This window comes from Coturnix japonica, chromosome 2 (genome assembly GCF_001577835.2).
Source record: "Coturnix japonica isolate 7356 chromosome 2, Coturnix japonica 2.1, whole genome shotgun sequence".
In the NCBI taxonomy this organism is placed as follows: Eukaryota; Metazoa; Chordata; class Aves; order Galliformes; family Phasianidae; genus Coturnix; species Coturnix japonica.
The window spans coordinates 105,515,730-105,533,663 of record NC_029517.1 but is presented as its reverse complement, the minus strand read 5'-3'; the positions used below and the strand labels follow the sequence as shown (position 1 = coordinate 105,533,663).

Sequence of the window (17,934 nt, the reverse complement as noted above, 5' to 3'; positions counted from 1 at the left end):
GTGCATTTTATAATGTCTATTCAGCTATGCCTTTGGGGAGTAAAAGGTTTGTTCTGTTGTCATTTGATCAGTTTTGTTTTATTTTTTCAGGTGGGAGTGAAAGTAGACATCATTCTGTACTAAGGCTGAGGGGAAATATGGTGAAGGTGGTTTGAAATAGGTCGTTTCTTTGGAAGGCATCTGTTTCCTTGTTATGATCATCAAGGAAACGTTACGATGCTTTTGGTTTCTAAGGAGGGCAGTGCCACGATTCTGGGGACACTACACTTTCCAGCAGTCAGCATTTGGCTGTCAAACTCAGAAAGAATATTGGGTCAGCTGAACCCCCCTTCCGTGTTCTGATGGAAAACCAAAGTAGCCATCAGCCCTGAGATCCGCAGCCTCATTATTACACCCACGTCTGTGTTAAACTTGCGTTCTGTATCTGACGAAATGTTATTTGTATGAGAAATGTCTAAATTGGAATGAATCAGCTTCATGCAACGCAAAGCGTAGATGAGTTTCCAAATAATAGTGTTATATTCAGTTTCAGTTCTTAACCGTAACCTCTTCAGATAGATTATTCTTTTTCACAGTGGACAAGTGGAAATTTGTCCCGTTGTGTGGCAGACCTGCAAATCCCCATCATCGATAGTGCTTACGATGCTCCGTCATCCATTGCCATTTTGAAAGACAGGAGGTTGTACCTATCAATCACTTCGGCTCAGTTTGGGTTCATCGTGACTTTGTTGTCTTCTGACTAAAGAAAAAGAAAAGTGAGTGAAGGAATCTTCTGATCATATTGATCGCTATAGAAACAAAAAAAGCCAAATCAATTCCCTTCATTATCAGTATTGTCATCGTGTATACAGTAAATTTGTCGGAGAAAGTACTAGGATTTTGTTTAACGGAACAAGTAATCAGTGTTCTACTTACATTACTAAATGTGAAAGGCGCATAATGTGAAAAATAAGCGTATCTACACGGTCATACGACCTGGTTAAGTGTTCATGTAACGTGGTAAGTTTAAAAAGTGAAGTGAGCTGTTTTGCTACAATGAATTAATTTGTACTCAATCTTGAAAATATTGTCCCCCGCCGGTATCCCTTTGGGCCTATTAATTAAAAGCAATGTTTTTGCAGTTTATACAATACATTTTTTAATCTTTGCTGAAAAACGGAATTCATATGGGCTTAGCAGATGAAATGGGTGGCGCAGCTCCACTCGCAGAACCCAAAGATACACAATCAGTTTTGAAATGCAACTGAAGCCATTAATTGTTGGTGTGAATTTCCAAGTTTTCTAGTATTTGTATGGTAGTATGCTGCCTAAGAGCAAAAGCATTCTCTGCACAAAAGAAAATTTACTGTAGTGGCTTTGATTTGAATTAGAATTTTCTCCCTGGTGTTTCTTTGTAGACTAAAACAAAATCTTTTAAGTTTCTTACTACAGGTAAAAGCTATGTGCAAGAACCTCAAAATGCTAAAATCTAGCATAATGCCTTAGATCTGTTTTTAAGTATTGTATATTCCTACATAGCTGTCTGATGTATTATATTTGTATAGTGAATTGTGTACAATTTTGGAATAAGTGCATCATCACTTAATCTTTATGTTGTTCGATAGAGATGATGGACACGTTTCTTCAAACATTTTACTGTCATTTAATTTTTTTTTCCCTTGATGTCATTTGTGGGTTTTATTTGTACAGTTTCATCATGAAGTTGCATCTGAGATGTGTGTATATGAAAAGATTATACAAGGGTAAAATTAAGCAATATATAAACTATGGTTCTTCAGGAGAAAGCTTACAGTGTTTCAGGTTGTGATTTATTTTCAAAGCGGAGTTAACTCTGAACATCACTTTGTTCACCTGCATTGATGTTTGTATTTCTAGTGTGAGCAGTTTATGCAAAGGTAGATATATTCAGAGAAATTTTAAATACATTTATGCAAGTTAATATTGCTTTGCCGATGCTATTTGCTTATTTGATGTTAAATAATGCTATTGTAAATAAAGAATTCTGTTGTTATTGCATCATTTAATAAATTTTAATGCCTTCGGGTTTTACATGGCTTTAGAGATTTCAACGTGTTTCTGTCGTGTCTTCATTTCTTCTTACCAGGGCATAGGAGGCAGTACTAAAGCACTGCAGGATTGAGTAGTCTGCAGCTTTAACCAGCACAGCAGTCTTTCTCTGTTGAAGAATGTTTTATATATTCCGCCCAGTAATTACTTGGAATATTTACTTTTGATCATTCTGTTCATCACATTCATCGCGTAGCTTTTTGTGGAAACAGATTATGGTAAGCACATTTCTATAACACGATCCTAAACAAGCATCTTTCACGATGGTTTGAGCAGAGGCAGACTCTGCAGCAGAGGCTGTATGTCTGACTGTGCAGAACAAACACTGCTTGGCATCACAGGATGGCAAGAAAAAATGGCAGCCTCGGGTATCTGCCTTCTGTCTTGGCCTGGCAGGTCCCAAAGTGTGGAAGCAGAAATGCCAAGACCCGAGCAGGCCTCTTGATGGCCTTCGAATGATGTCCTGAAACAGTAAATGCGATGAATTAATTCTTGAGCAGGAGAAAGTAGAATACAGATAGCTCATGAACAGTTGCACAGGCTTGTGCATGTGACAGACTCATACAACTTGATTCCTGTTAGGCTTTGGCATAGCACTGATAAGTGTAAATGAGCCATATCTGCCTTGCAGGAACGCAGCTCCTACCAGTAGAGGCTGTCACTGCTGCTCTGTGCTGTGTCCTCCAGCTATAGCAACAAACTGCTGCTTCTCTGACCTGATCTAAATCACAGTTCTGTCACTGCTGCAGCAGCATCTGCTGCTGTGCCTGGCAAGAGCGCAGGCTGCTCTCTGTCAAATCCCATCGGTTCTGCCCAGAAAGGTATGGGACCGCTTGAAGTCCCTACTGGGACTGTGGCCAAGGGCTGTCTGCTAGTTTTGCACGCACTGCTGAATCCCAGCTTCTGATAAAGGGCTGCCCAGAGCCCAGCTACTGGGTAAAAGAGAGAAGAGTAATGATGACTATACGCATCCTTGGGGGAAAGGTAGGTCAGGAAACATCCACATGAATGAACCTGGGTGGATGGCAGCCCTTGAGAGATGGACTTTGAGATCTGCAGCCACTTAGGGACACACTTTTGGGACATCCCTCAGCTGCTCACTGTGAAAGGCAGTGTTGATGTGAGATCTGTGTGTGCCCAACACCACATTCCTTATCTCATTCCAGTGTGAGCCTCCTTTGGCACCTGTCAGCGCTAACAACCCCAGTCACAAATACCTCAGGTGCCCCCTCACTGAGAATCCCAGTGGTGTTGACATCCTCAGACTTGTCTTTGCTGCATCCAAATGAATGAGAGCCAAAACCAGGCAATAAAAGGGAGCTCCCCTACCCCCAGACAGAACTGCACAGTATTATCCGTATATGCCGCACTCCCCCAGTGCTTACAGGTACTGACGTAAATGGGATTTTGGAGCAAAAGAAGGATCGCTCAAAACAGTTCCTCAAATAGGTACCTTTGGTCCTGGCAAACAAATGCACCTGAGGAACAGAAATTAAGCTCTCAAGCAAAGCACCGTTCTAATTCCTGCTCCTGTCCTGTTGTTTTGGCCCTAAATGGCCTAAGATTTTGGCCCTAAATGGCCTAAGATATCCAAGCATGTTACCTTTTGTATTAATGCGTAACGGGGTTACCCTAACCAGGTAGCACTGCCTGTCACATCATGAAATCTTCATGGGTAGGCCTGCTTTAGTGGAGCACACAGAACCTTTATCTCCTGTGCAGGCACATTACCGCTGGCAGGTGATGCTCTTCTGAAATACCGCTAAGCGGAGAAGCGTAAGGACTTCCCACACAGAGCTGAAAGAAGCCTGACCCAAACCAGGAGGCAGGTCTGTGTAAGGGAAAACCAGGGAGCCATGCTGGATATCAGGATATTAAGAAAAATTACTCCTCAGAAAGAGTAGTGACGCAGTGGCACAGGCTGCCCAGGGAGGTGGTGGAGTCACCGTCAGTGGAGGTGTTCAAGAACCATGGAGATGTGGCACAGAGGGACATGGTGAGACAGGGAGGGCTCAGGTGGGAAGGTGTGAGGTGGGGATGCTGAGCAGGCACTGCAGTGCAGTCCCACCCCGTGTCCCAAGGCTGTCTCCTCTCCAGTCTCTAAGCAGAGCAGGCAGATGCCCACTCTGCTACTACTTTCTAAGCCATAAAATCATTCATCCCATCAGGGATTGTGGGTCACTGGAGATTAACCATCAAATGGTCCCAACAGTGATATGTACCCTCTTCTTTCCACAGCAGCATTTTATTTTGAAGGAGAAAGCAAACTTCTTTTTGCAATCAAGTTCTCAAAAGGTTCCCACTAACTGTGGTGCTGCTTTTATACTACTGATGCTGCCCACCTGAAGCCACTTCCTAAAGCAGTAAAGCAATACGGCATCACTTCGGCCCTAAAGATAGAGGTCTGGAATGAAAGAGAAAAGTGAACATGATGAAAAGCCAAAAAATCCATATAGCCATACAGACTGAGAAGCTGCCTTGAGAAAGGGCTGCATTCCTGCCTCCTCCCTAAGCCTGCTGTGCTCATTGGCTGTACGTGGTGTGTCGGCTTCTTCTGCCTTGCAAACAGAAATCGGGACAAAGAAGGTGGCTGTAGGTAGGGGAATTAGTCCCAAATGAGCTCAGGCTCAGGGTCTCTGAGCTCCCTGGCATCGTTCTGGCCCTCCTCAATGCACTGCCTGCAAGTACTCAGCACCCACAGCCAGACTGAAAGGTTAAGAGGAGGCTCCAACCAAAACGTTTGGGCAGGTGGGAACTGCAGAGTCAGCATGAAATCAGGGCTTGGAGGATGGCTTCACTTCCAGTCAAGCACAGTCAGTGACTGGTTGGAGCCACAGTCGGTAGCGGCTCTAGGTGACTTCTGGTGTGTCCCTGCTGTGAGAGGAAGGTGGCACATCACGCAGGACTGCGTTGTCTGCACAAAGTACTGCAAATTCATTTTTTATTGCCATACTGTAACCTCTCAGGTGTCTTCCCCTGGTCTCAGATGGGACCAGCCTTAACGGCTGGTATGACGCTGCGTTCGGAGTTCTAGAGAAAAACGACGTTGCTAACGCAGCGATGTTTTAGTTGTCGCTAAGCAGTGCTGCGCGGAGCTACGGACCTGCCCGGCCTAGGAGCAGCAGGAGTCCTCTCTGCATCCTTGCACCCTGAGCGCTGCCGCCGAGGTTTTGGAAGCGGACTTTTGCCTTCTCACAGCCAAAAGCGGCTCCGCACGACCCGGGAGCACCGCCCGAGTGTGCCCGGCGGCGGGGGCAAAATAGGGGGCGGCTCCGCCAGCGCGGAGCGCTCACCACCACCACCACCGGCGGCCCCGCCCCGGCGTAGGGGTTCCCGTCGGGGCAGCTCCCCCACTCGCCCGCCCCCGGGGCCACGCTACCCCCGGGCGGGCCGCCCCCTGCCCGGTCCCATATAGCCGCGGGGGGCCGGCGAGCCGCTCGCCCCGACGGCGCCGGGAGAGGAGGGCGGCGCACCGACTCCTCGCCTTCCCCTCAGACCTCGCTCTACCTGCTGCCCCCCGGTATGGCGCTGACCCTGGCCGGCGAACTGGGCCCCGCAACGGACGCCACGGACGCGCTCGGGCTGAGCCCCGCCGGGCTCGCCGCCTACTACCCGCCGTTCCTGCCCCCGGCGCAGTACTTGGAGGCGGCCCCCGACTATTTCCAGCCCCCGGGCCGCCTGCTGCCCCCCTCCCCTCCGATGCCTCCCTTCGGCATCCCCGCGTTCCTCGGCCTCCAGCCGCCCCTTTCGGCCCCGCCGCCCCCCGCCCAGGCTCCGGCTGATACCCCGCTGCGGGCAGCCCGGCCTGCGGGGGGCTGCGAGCCGGCGGAGCAGAGCCGCAGGTTCCACTTCAGCGAGGAGGAGCTGAACGCGGTGCTGTACGGGGCGCTGCGCAGTCCCCAGCTGCCCGGCGGGCTGCACGCCATCTCGGGGCTCCGCGTGCCCCCCGCCAGCCCTGGTAAGGGAAAGGGGAATCCGGGGATGGGGAAGGGGATTAGGGTGCCTCCTCCACGGCCCCTCGGAGCAGCTGACGACTGTCCCTCTCCGCAGGTGCCGCTCGATCTCCCCCGGCTCCGCCGCCCGACGGGGACGCGCTGCAGCTGCCCGAAGGTATGGGCAGGGGCACCGTCCGCCCCTGCGCCCCTTTCCCTGCCTCCGGTCGCGCTCAGCCCACGCTGTCCCCGCAGGGCTGGCAGTGCTGCGCGTGGCCTACGGGGACATTTGGCACCTCGGGGTGTTCTGCACCGCCCCCATCCCCAAAGGAGTCCGCTTCGGTCCGTTCCAAGGCAAAGTGGTCAACACCACCGAGATCAAGACTTACGACGACAACTCGTTGATGTGGGAGGTAGCCGCGGCGGAGGGGGACGGGGCGATGTTGGCGGCGGGGCTCCCCGCAGGCAGCACGTCATAGCGGTGGGGTAACCGCGAGGGGACCTCTGACCGGCCACGATCCGCTCTCGGCCCCGATCTTACTATCCCCTCCCTTCAGGTCTTCGAGTACGGGCAGCTGAGCCACTTCATCGACGGCAAGGGCGCAGCCGGCAACTGGATGTCTCTGGTAAACTGCGCCCGGTTCCCCGAGGAGCAGAACCTGACGGCCCTGCAGTGCCAGGGGCAGATCTTCTACGAGACCTGCCGGGAGATCGCGCCCAAGGAGGAGCTGCTGGTGTGGTACGGGGAATGCTACGTCCAGTTCCTGGGCATCCCCATCAGCCTGAAGGGAATGCCGGAGGCGGGGCGGCCCCCGCAGCACCCCGAAGGTGAGAACATGGCAGCGCCTCGGGAGCCCCCCGGACCGCGCTCGGACCCGCACTGGGGGGAGCGAAGGGACTCTGCCACCGCTCTTAACACGCAGCAGACGGCTGTGGGGGAGCCCCGGGCCGGGCTGCTCTGGGGCGGCCATCCTGGAGCCCAAAGTGCCGCTCACCCTCTGCCGCCCCGCTTTGCGTAGCGGTGTTAATGTAAAGCATCCCCCGTTGTTCCCGGGTTGTTGGTGCGGGGGGACTTTTTGCTGCGTTCCTGGTTGGGGTTTGGTTTAATCCAACCGCAGCGGTGCCAACTGTGGTTAAAATGCAGTGCAGAAGGAAAGGGAGGCGCTGCCGTCAGCCCAACCTGGGGCTGAAGTCAGGGTTGTGAGGAGACAAAAGCCGGAGGAGGGTGGTGGGGGTGCGCTGACAGCGGGAGGGGAACGTCGGGCGATGGGGCAGCCGGTGGTAAAGAGCTGCATTCGTTTTGGGGCTGAAGGGAATGCCACATAGCTGCCTGCGATTAGAGGCAGTGGGTAATGTTAACGTTCGAAACGTTTAGTGTATCGTTTCTAAGTTCAGTGGTTAAGAACAGTTTTAAAACCCCGAAGGAAACCAAATAAACGCGCGTTTGTTTGATAGCGTTTTGATAAATAGACGGAAAAGCTGCGCGGATCCATGGGCCTTTTTGGGGAACGGGAGGAGAAGGGGAGCGGCGGGGAGGGGGCGGCCGGCCGTGCCGTAGGAACGCGTCCCATCCGCGGACACGGGAGGCGCGGAGCTTTCCCCCCCTCCCCATCCTTCCCCCTCATCCCGGCACAAAGGGAGCCGAGGGGCAGCGTTCCGTTTGTCTCGGAGCTGCGACTCGCGTTTAGTTGATGATAACGCCGAAATCCGTTTGTAACATTCTTCCCCTCCCGGGGGGACTAACGGGCACCGCGCTTTGCCGTGCAGGCGCCGGGGAGAGCTTCAAATGCGACCGCTGCGGGAAGGTGTTCGCCTACCGCTACTACCGGGACAAGCACCTCAAGTACACGCGCTGCGTGGACCAGGGCGACAGGAAATTCCCCTGCCACCTCTGCAGCCGCTCCTTTGAGAAGAGGGACCGGCTGCGCATCCACGTGCTGCACGTCCACGAGAAGCACAGACCCCACAAGGTGAGATGTCCCGGCTGTTACCTCGGGGTCTTTAGGGAGGTACTTTGTCCCCCCGACCGCTCTCAGTGCTGCCTGTCCCAGGCTGAGGCTGTCGGGACACAGCGGGAGCCCGAAGTGTAACCCGATGTGATGTGAGCTCACATCGGTAACGCCGGACCCGCTGCGGTGTGGGGCTGGGAAGGGCTGGGGGGCTTCCAGTTAGGCACAGCTATTGCTTTGGTCCCCAACACCCTCCTTTGTTCTTATGGGTCATCTCCAAACAACGTCAATTTTCTTGAAATAGATACAATTAAATCACCGATGTTGAATGTCATGTCGGAATGTTAAAATTTAGTAAGAGATTTAAAATAAGCTTCTATTATTTGAGGTCTACTATGATTCTACTAATTATACAGTTCGAAATCACTGAATTCTTTCCCTTTTCCTTATTCTTCCTTTCTTCCTTTCCATTTTTCCTTCTTCATTCACTCTTCCTTTTTCCCCCCCTCTCCTTTTTCCCCTATTCCTCTTTGATTTTAGTAACTCGTTTCTTAACACATAAGAAAGAAACAGTTAAGAACAGCAGGGAGGTAAACTCGTTCTGAATGGATATTGCATATAAATGACAAATCGACTTAAAAAGCGAGGAAGGGAAATGTATCGGTAACAAATGACCTTCCATAGGATAGTTTTATTTTGAACTCGAGGATGGTGATTTATTCCAAAGTAATAGTGGGATAAGGAAATAATGGGTGGGATCCTTTACACTGAGTGTCCCCATGGACTCCTTGACTTGAGCACCTCTACACCGGGTGTCGTTGCCTGCAGTGATGCAGCAGAGGCAGTGGCTGCACCCCCGGGGGCTGCCAACACCATCTCTCTCCTTCATTCTCAGCATCTTCTGCTGATGTTCTGGAGAAAGACACATTTTAATCGGGCAATTTTAACCATACAAACACAAAGAGCTTTCAATTCTGCATGATTTGTCTGTCTTAAAATAAAATGGTTATTCTTCTGACTGTATTTCAAGTTGTTCTAAGTCACAGATGGGTTTGTGTGTGTAGTAGAATTCCATCCCCACCTCAGCCCCGTGTAGAACAGCTCTTTTCCAGCCATGCCATTCTGTGCTTTCTCTGACTTTCATGTTCCTTTTGCAGTGCTCGGTGTGTGGGAAGAGCTTCTCGCAGTCCTCCAGCCTGAACAAACACATGCGGGTTCACTCCGGGGAGAGACCCTACAAATGTGTCTACTGCAATAAGGTGGGCAGCTCCCGTGTCCCAGCACCTCACAGCACCATGTGCTGCCCTTCCCCTTTTCCTATCTAGGAAACAGATGCTTTCTCTTTAAGTCGGTATCCAGATAAGCCGAGTGTGTACGTTCTGGATACAGTTGCAGTGGGAGAATAGGTCTCCTAGTTCTTGTTTTCCAATGGGGCAGAATTTGTGCTAATTCCTTGCTCAGAGATCTGCAGGGATTGCATATAGGGATGCTTCACAGTATTCTCTCTTAAAAGGTGAGGTTGTTGTGAGGGGATAAAGTCATGTGAGGGGAAAGATGGGCTAAGAGGTCACACTTAAAGTCAGAGCAGAACATGACAGAAGGAGGTGGATGCTGGCCCAGCATGAGTGAATTCCAGCAGCTCAGTTCCAAGCCAGCATTCATCAACATGAAAGGGTTTAACTTTGAACGTAAACACTGCAAAGAAAACCTGCATTATGTTTCTCCTATACAAAGCTAATTAGGATAGTATTGACTTGACTTCTCATCCTTTGGCACGTAGGAGATATTTACTGATGTCCGCGATCAGAAATCTTTCTGAGTTTCCACAGCCATGAAGCGGAGCCCTTCTAACCCCCTTTCCCTGCTCTCCCCCCACCCCTCCCTCTGTGCCCTTCCAGGCATTTACAGCCTCCAGCATCCTGCGCACACACATCCGCCAACACTCAGGGGAGAAGCCCTTCAAGTGCAAGCACTGCGGCAAAGCCTTCGCCTCACACGCGGCACACGACAGCCACATGCGGCGCACGCACAGCAAGGACAAGGGCAGCACCTGTGCGGTGTGTGGCCAGCATTTCCCAGAGCTGGAGGATTACCGCTTCCACATGAACGTCCACGCTGCTGCTCATTAGCTGGGAGTCCTTTCCTGGATCAGCTTTGTGGGTGTATTGGTGCACGTGTGCGTATGTTGGTTGTGTGCATGCTGCAGGAGGCATTGACTCTCATGGCAGTCTAAAATACCTTTGTGTGTGCAGACAGCTGGTTTATTGTATGCTGACTATGCACTGGGGTGAGTTCTAACACACACTGACCCACTCCTTCCTCCATGCTCCCTTCTTTTTTCAGGAGCATCCCTTCCCCAAAAGCCTCCTGTGAGTATCATTGTAATGGATATTACCAGACCTAATTAACTGCAGCTATGGGCTGCCTGGTGCTGTCTGTGCCAAGGCTTGTTTGAGAGGTGTTCTTAGCAAGTATGTGTACCAAAGATGGTTTAACCTATTTGTTTTATTTAGGCACATGACCTGGTGTGGGTTCTGTCTCTTTGTAGCGTGTAAGTCTTTTAATGAGTCCCTATTTGATAGAGAATGCTGCTGGAGCAGCATAAGAGTATTTAATTGTGGCTTCAGGGCCAGCTGAGCTGACTACGGAGCTCTGGGAGCAGTGACACCAACTCTTTCTTAGCCCAGAAGAGAGGGGTGGGGTGTATAGAAATGGCTGCAGGTGTGTGAAATGGCTCCAGCAGTGCTGTGAGGTGGTGGTTGTGTTGTAACCTACTCTATATCTGCAGAAGACCAAGCTTGAAGTGGTTCTGGAACACTGACAGCTCTCCCAGGTGGGCTGTGGGCACTCTTAGCATTCTGTAGCAGCTTTGCACTGGGCTTGGCACATGCCAGGGGTAGGCACAATTTCACCCCTAGGCTCCTCTGTATTGAGGCATAAAGGTTTTTAATCAACTCTGGTACCTCACTTAAGGAAAGGGAGAAAACCCTTTTCCCATCTTCACTTTAATGAGAGATGTGTACAGCAGTCTTGGGGCTTCTCAATCCACCGATCTCTCTGCATGCGAAATTCCCTCCCCAAACCATGGGCAAGCCTTTACTTTGGGTGAGAGCTGGAGAGTTTTGCCCCGTGTTTCTCACTGACAATGCAAGTTCAGACTGACATGTGGGCTTTGTGTCGATTTCTTTTTAGCAAAAGGAAAAGGGTTGCTCATAAAAATGCCTTTTGTTTTCTATAGAAGAAGCTGCTCATTTAGCTATGGGTGAAGAATGACTTCGATGAAAACTGAGTTTGCTTTCTTTTGTGCTCTGACTTGAGTAACCTCATGCGTCCTGTCTTGCAGTACCTACAAACCATCCCAGATGAAGCTTTCTCAGTAGATATTATCGAATGGCTAAAATACTTTCAGCATAAAATCCCTTGTGATACTTGTTGCAAAATAGTCCCCAAATCGGTAACTGTGGCATTCCCTGGCAATGTGAAATCTCTGCTCATGTGGAGGAGATCAGCACTGATGGACCACTGTGCATGGGAGGCACAGAGCCCTCCTCCATCTGTCAGTGCTGGGCAGGGACTGTGTTTCCACAGGAGGCTCCTGTGTCGATGCTGTGCTGCACACAGGAGACAGTAGGCAGCCCTCACTGGTGCTTTAATGCAGGTAGTTTGGTGTTTTGGGGGACAATAAGGTTCTCTTATATCCTAGGTCACCTAGGATTACCAAGGACTTTTTGAGCATAAGTACAGAAACTGAAAGTGTATTCTGTGCCTGACAACTTTTAATACCTCTTTAAATACAATATAAAACTGGAAGTTACTTGCACATTCTGTCTTGCAGATACTGTATAAGTACATGTATTGACTTGCACTAACTTTTATATGGCTTGTTGTATTTTAAGTTGTGTTGTCCTCATTTTCATGGTGAAAATTGAAAATAGAAATATATATATTATATATAGAACAATTTGTAAGTAAAATATTGAGGCCCAGCACTGGGCAGCATCTGAAATAAGCAATCCATGGATGAATGCAGCTGAGGGAACTGAGCCTTAGTTACAGCAGCCTGCCTACATACAGGTATTTTCTCTCATGCATCTACAGCCCTGGGTGATAGAAATGTGAATTATGCATGGGAAGGTTTTGCTGATTTGGGCCCATAACTCCAGGTTTGTTAATATCATCAGCTGCTTATTGAAAGAAAGTTGTGACTGAGAATGGATGAGAAGTGCTGTGGTACTTAGTTATGGGGGTTGTTTCAGTGGTGCATCCTCTGCAGCGCCTTAATAGCTGTGTGTGTGTTCTCTTACGTAAAGAAAACCCCCATCTACCTTGTCCACAAATATTATTAGCATTCTTCTACAGCATTGTGTGATGAGTTGCCTGTAAAAGAGTACGTGAAGAGTTTTGCTTGTCCTTGTGACTTGAGGTACCTCTTGTCTTGCTCATTAAACTCATATATGTAAATGTTTTATGATAATTACTTTTCACAGAAAGGAAGAAAATAAATTATTTGGGGCTCTGGTATATGTGAATTGGCTACGAGTTGTTTTCTGCTCAGTGTATCTCAGTTGTATATTTGAGCTATTAATGAATGGATGAAGGGTGTTACCGGGTCATTTGTAAGTCATTGTGCCCTGATGAGCACAGTCACCATCTTTATTTCCCTGCCTGCCCTGCAGTGGCCATAGTGCTGTAGGGCTCTGTGTGGTTTGGAGAGCTCTGGGTGGTGGTGGTAAGGAGGGGGGGATGGATGTGATGGTGGTGGGGGGTAACTGTGCTCCCCAGAGAGCTCTTGCTATCCCACAAGCGACCCACAGGCTCTCCATGTGGCCACCACAGTCCCCTGGCCAGCTGGGGCTGATCACCACTGAAGGGATTACCCATATTGATGCCACAAAAGCTGTCAAGGTGGAGAGAAAGACTACTCTGCCACAGGCTCTGAGCTCTTAGCAGAGTAGGATCGTAAGCACACCATTAAAGGTTTCATTCAATAACAATCTTTACTAGTAAAGTAAGTGGACAACAGCAGCTCCCCCCCCCCCCCCCCCTACTACAGTCTCTAATGTAAGAGCCATTACAGAAGAGGAAGACGGCATGCAGAAACATCTATTTCTGCAGTATCAGTTTCAACAACATCCTCGAATGACTCTTTTCATGCAAAGTGGATTTTATTTATTTATATATTTATTTCCCAGCGATGTGAAAAACCAAAGGAAACGACCAAAAGAGAATCTGTGCTTAATCTTGATCCTCAACCCAGCCCCCAAGGCTGAAGTGTAGCTACTTCCATCAAGGCACCCACCAGCAAACAGTGGGAAAAGCAGCCTGACAGCACCGTTCTGTCACTGCTGGAAGCTGGCAAAGTGGGGTCAGCCAGCAGTGCTGGGAGACGGCAATACTGAAGGACAGTGGTGGGAGCTGTGTGCTGAAAAAAGCTGTTTCCACAGGGGTCAATGCTCAGTTTTCTCCCGGTGTCCCATCCCTGCCTTTTTCATCCTAAGTGTGGTGACTGCAGCAAGAATGACAAATTTGTCATGAGGTGGATTTCTGCCTTGGCTTTCCTGCTATGCCTGCCAACCTAATTTCTCTTAACACTTTTTTCCTTGCAGTGGCTGTAAGGAAAGGCTTCACACTATGGTTCTGAAGCCAGAGAGCTGAGACAGGCCCTTGCTGAGTGGCTTTGCTCTGTACAGTGTAATGAAGCTGATCCAAATCTCTGCTAGTCAAAATTAGTTTTTCTCTTGGCTTTGATGGACCTGTGGTCAAGGGTGTGAAACCAGGTATGAATATTAGTGCGTTTATCAGCCTAATTCCCTGCCTCTGAATCTTTTTCCCTTTGTCTCAGAAGTTTAGGTGTTCCCTGCCCAGATGCTCAAGTAAAGAAACAAACAAACAAAGCAGCATGAAAAACATGTCAGCAAAAGGGAGAATTCTTGGATAGTAGAGTCAGTTATTTGTCCAAGGATCTGAGTTCTTTACTTGCCTTAAAGACCCCTTTTCAAGAGTGCTGTCAGCCAAGCATATGGGGAGGTTGAGTTCAATTCTGTGTGAGAATGGACTTAGAGCTTTTAAGCTGATTTTTTTGTTGTTTCTCTCTTGCTATTACAGCACTACTACAGTGTTAACATAGCTTGCTTCTATATGTCTGCTAGGTTTTTTTTTAAGTTATATATTGTTCAAATTTAAGTTAGCATGTTAATTTTGGTTAGAGGGACTGGCCAGATCTCTTCAGATGTCCTGTGTAATCCTGTACTGTTGCTGTCAGCTTTATAACTGTAAACCGTGAGCAGCAGGGCCTGGCATGACAAACGCATCCTTCTTTTATGGTGTCGATTGATTTTTGTCCCGTGAGAGCTGTTTTGACTGGAATGTTATTATGAGAAAAGGTTACACGGAGAGGTTAAAAGAGAGCAGTTGTTCTTGCAAATAAGAGAAAATCGCTTGGTTTTGGAGAAATTCAGAAGAGAAGGGAAACTAAAGGGACAGGTAACATTTAAAACTTCCCCAGAACCCCTTGGAGCCTTTTTGCACAGTGACACTTTGGATCTTGTTTGTTTGTTATTTTTGATAGCAACAAGGAAACCAGAATCACTATCAGTGAAATGTCTTTTACATTTTATCTTTGCTTTTTCTTGAGTCTGTGTCTTTCAGAATCATCCTTCTAGCAACAGAATTCTACCAGTATAGAACAAATTACAGCCCCTGTATAACTTATAATGATGACCAAAGATGGTGCAAGTTGTGTTTATGCTTTTATTATTTTCATTGGGGGGAGAAACTTTTTTTCCATAGTACTCATGACACAACATATTAAATTTGCAGGTAATAATGAAGAGATGTTAAGTGGGGTAAAATCAAAGTGTTGTATTGGATTACAAGATCCATATTTACTTCTGTTGATAAAACCATAGGGTTATACTAGTAGACTCCTCTTCCAAGCATAATCACCACCCTTAACAGAACCTAAGTGTTGGTTTTGTGCGTGTTCACATACATGAGCATTTGTGTAGGTGTAAGTATGCCTGAGTGTATGTAAAAAGTCTATTAAAAACGTCCTTTCAAAAAATTAACCAATACTGAATATTCAAATAAGCAGATACAGACATAATGAATGCCCACTCTCAGAGCTTCTTTTCGAGAGAGGCTATGACTAAAACTAGGTATTCAGCACGACCAGTTTGTTTCCCCGCACAGTCTGAACGCAGGGCAAGCAGAAGACCTTAGAGCAGTGGCAGATGGCAATCACTGTTGTTCTGCTGATTACAGCCATGTTTCCTTCGGTCCCTGTGGTACTTAACCTTCTTTTTTTTTTTTTTTCTTTTTTTAATCCTTGTGTTGAGCTGATATTTGGCGTTCCTTTGATATCGAAGGCCCAGCCTCTTCAGTAGCTATAGCACTGATAGCCAAAGGGGAGCTTTAGGTATTAAAAACTCCCGAGAAGTTTACCCTGCTAAGTCCAAAAGGATGCAGCTGTGCACCTCCCCGTGCAACCACGTCCCTTCCTCGGCCGGCAATTCGGCGACATCCAGAGGCATTATAGGTTGCTTATATACATATCAATTCCCAGGGGCCCTCAAAAACAGGGAGCTTTTAACCTGCTATTGTAACCATTTTCATGGAAGGCTGCCGCCTCCCACCTTTCGCCTCGCAGGGGACGGAGTTACGCTTTTATTTTAATTCAGCGTCGGCCTCTTCACGGCTCTTTTTTCCGCATCGCTGGCAGGATGTGGAAGGAAAAAACGAAACAAACAAACAAAAAATTGACGAAGTTTACTGGCCTTGTGTATGGCTGGAGAGTAAGGGCCGAGGTTTTATAAACTTAATCTATCTTTCCCTTGCGAAACAAGGCATTTAAAAGTGTTGAAGCTTAAGAAGCGGCCAGCTCGGTTAACTACCTCCAGAGGTGCAAACAGGTCTTTCAGTGCTATTCATCACCTTAAAGACCATGCTGTTCACACACAATGTCATGAGTTTGGGCCATTTTACTTAAACCTGTATGTAAATCAGCCGTCGTAGACGTTCTTCCTCTCCCCCGACCTCCCAACCCCCCATACAGCTGTAGGAGGGAGCTTCCACCCGCCTCCATTCTCTTGGATAGCAATATATCAGGAGTTAATTTGTGTGTGTGTTGTGTGGTTTTGTTTTGGTGTGTGCTTTTTTTCCCCAGTCTTTAAAGATCCTTTCACGATCGAGTATTTACTTCCCCAAACGATTATCTAAGATGGATGGGAGGGGGTGGAGAGGGGAGGGGGAAGCTTATTACTTCTTTTGCACGGCGTTGAGCTGCTGTTAAAATATTCAATTAACCTAAAATTACCCATGTCAGATATTGTCATTTATGGCTGGGCATCTAGATTAGGGCCAAGCATACCTGAATCATCTTGAGGAGTCCTCGATTGGACTTGGCTTATTATTAATGTCTTTCCTAATACGTTTATAATTATTATTATTTATTTTGTATGGGTGAAATACATGGCTTTTCCAGTCGCTGTTTTCAGACCTGGACTCGAGGTCAGGCTGGAGGCACCACTTTGGGGACACACAGGGACTGACACAAGCACCAGGCCCCGTGAGGCACCAAGATGGCAGTACCCCGAAGTGCTCCTCAGCAGCAGGGAGATGGCAGGGGCCTGCATGCCCATCCCCAGCTCCCTGGGCCAGCAAAGCACTGTTTGAGTGGGCCAAATTCTTCTGTGTGGGGATAATAAAACAGGAGGCTGGCCGAGCTGATTGATGGGAAGGGTGCTAAAGTCTGACTTCTCAATAAATGTCATGCAAAGTTAACAGAGATGACTGAGGAATGTAGCCCGCAGGAGCGTTAATTTATCTCTGGACTGGCTTCCTCCTCTCCTTCTCAGGGCTTGTTGCCTGTACTAATAGGGTCTCGGGTCTTTCCTGCTAGGTGCCTGAATGCCAGGCAGCAGATTTAAAGATAATAATGACAATGACTGTGATAATGGCCGGCTCCGTAGCCTAAAGCTGGCGGTGGGGAGTGCGAAAGCAGCTCGGCCCAGGCGGCTGCAGCACTTTCCTCCCTTCCTGCTGGGATATTATCTCCACCCTCAGGAGTTTAACTTGCTATGAGGGCCAGCCCTCTTTGACCTGCTCGCTTCTGACGCTAGAATTGACATGTAAAGGTGCTTTAAAGCATCCCCGTGGCTGTCCCGACAATGGAGTTTTGCAGCACAATGCCCCAAACCGATGTCCTCGGCACACCTCCCGGCTCCCAGCTGCGCAGGGCAGGGCTGGCTCTGGTGCTGCACGGCACAGCCTCTCCTCTCCTTTCTGCTGCCTTCTGCCTGCCATCATTTCTTCTGCAAGGCAGCCAAGATGGGGAGGCTGCAGCACAGATGTTTTAGTAAGCCTTCTATTCTTCGGTGGTTTCTCTGACTGAAAGGGCGCCTTCTCGAGGTGTTAGAATGAGATGAGGCCTGGTGGATGCAGCCAGAAGCTTGGGAAACCTAGAATGGGTACATTTTTATGTATCAACATTATACAGCCCACAGTATTTTGGCCTTTTTTCTTCTGAGTCATTTGTAAAGCCAGATGGGGGCAGTGATTCATTTCCAAATGGAAGAAAGAGCCACAGACCAGATAAATAATATTCCTTGTGCTGCACAGGCTGTTACAAGAGCAGAGCCTATGTCTGTATTACTGTTGATGTGGACGGTAGCTGTAGCACATACCAAAAGCCATATCTCCCAATGCATGGGGACAAAAAGCAGAAAAGGGCTATCATTATGCATATGACCTTGTATAAATATCATAATCCTAAGTAGCAGATCAAACATTTGTAACCAGGATTTACTGTTTCTTGTTTAGTTCTATAGATTCCCTCTTCAATATTTCATTTTGCTGCTTTCTGACATATCATACTGCATGATTCTTCCTACTCCCATTTGTTGAGTTCCTGTTGGCTTTCCAAGGGCAGAGCTTGCATTTACACAGCTGATGATGCCTTTTGCTAGATCACTATATACATACCTCTG

At 48.3% G+C, this 17,934-nt stretch overlaps 1 protein-coding gene across 1 annotated transcript; it reads left to right on the top strand.

Moving 5' to 3' along the window:
* Nucleotides 1-4,390: 4,390 nt before the first annotated feature.
* On the top strand, nucleotides 4,391-12,469 carry PRDM14 (PR/SET domain 14). The gene is made up of 7 exons (XM_015855669.2): nucleotides 4,391-6,025; nucleotides 6,118-6,177; nucleotides 6,255-6,412; nucleotides 6,557-6,827; nucleotides 7,767-7,969; nucleotides 9,106-9,207; nucleotides 9,847-12,469. Exons 1-7 carry the CDS (start codon nucleotides 5,590-5,592, stop codon nucleotides 10,075-10,077), a joined length of 1,461 nt encoding a protein of 486 aa, XP_015711155.1. The 5' UTR covers nucleotides 4,391-5,589; the 3' UTR covers nucleotides 10,078-12,469.
* Nucleotides 12,470-17,934: the final 5,465 nt, after the last annotated feature.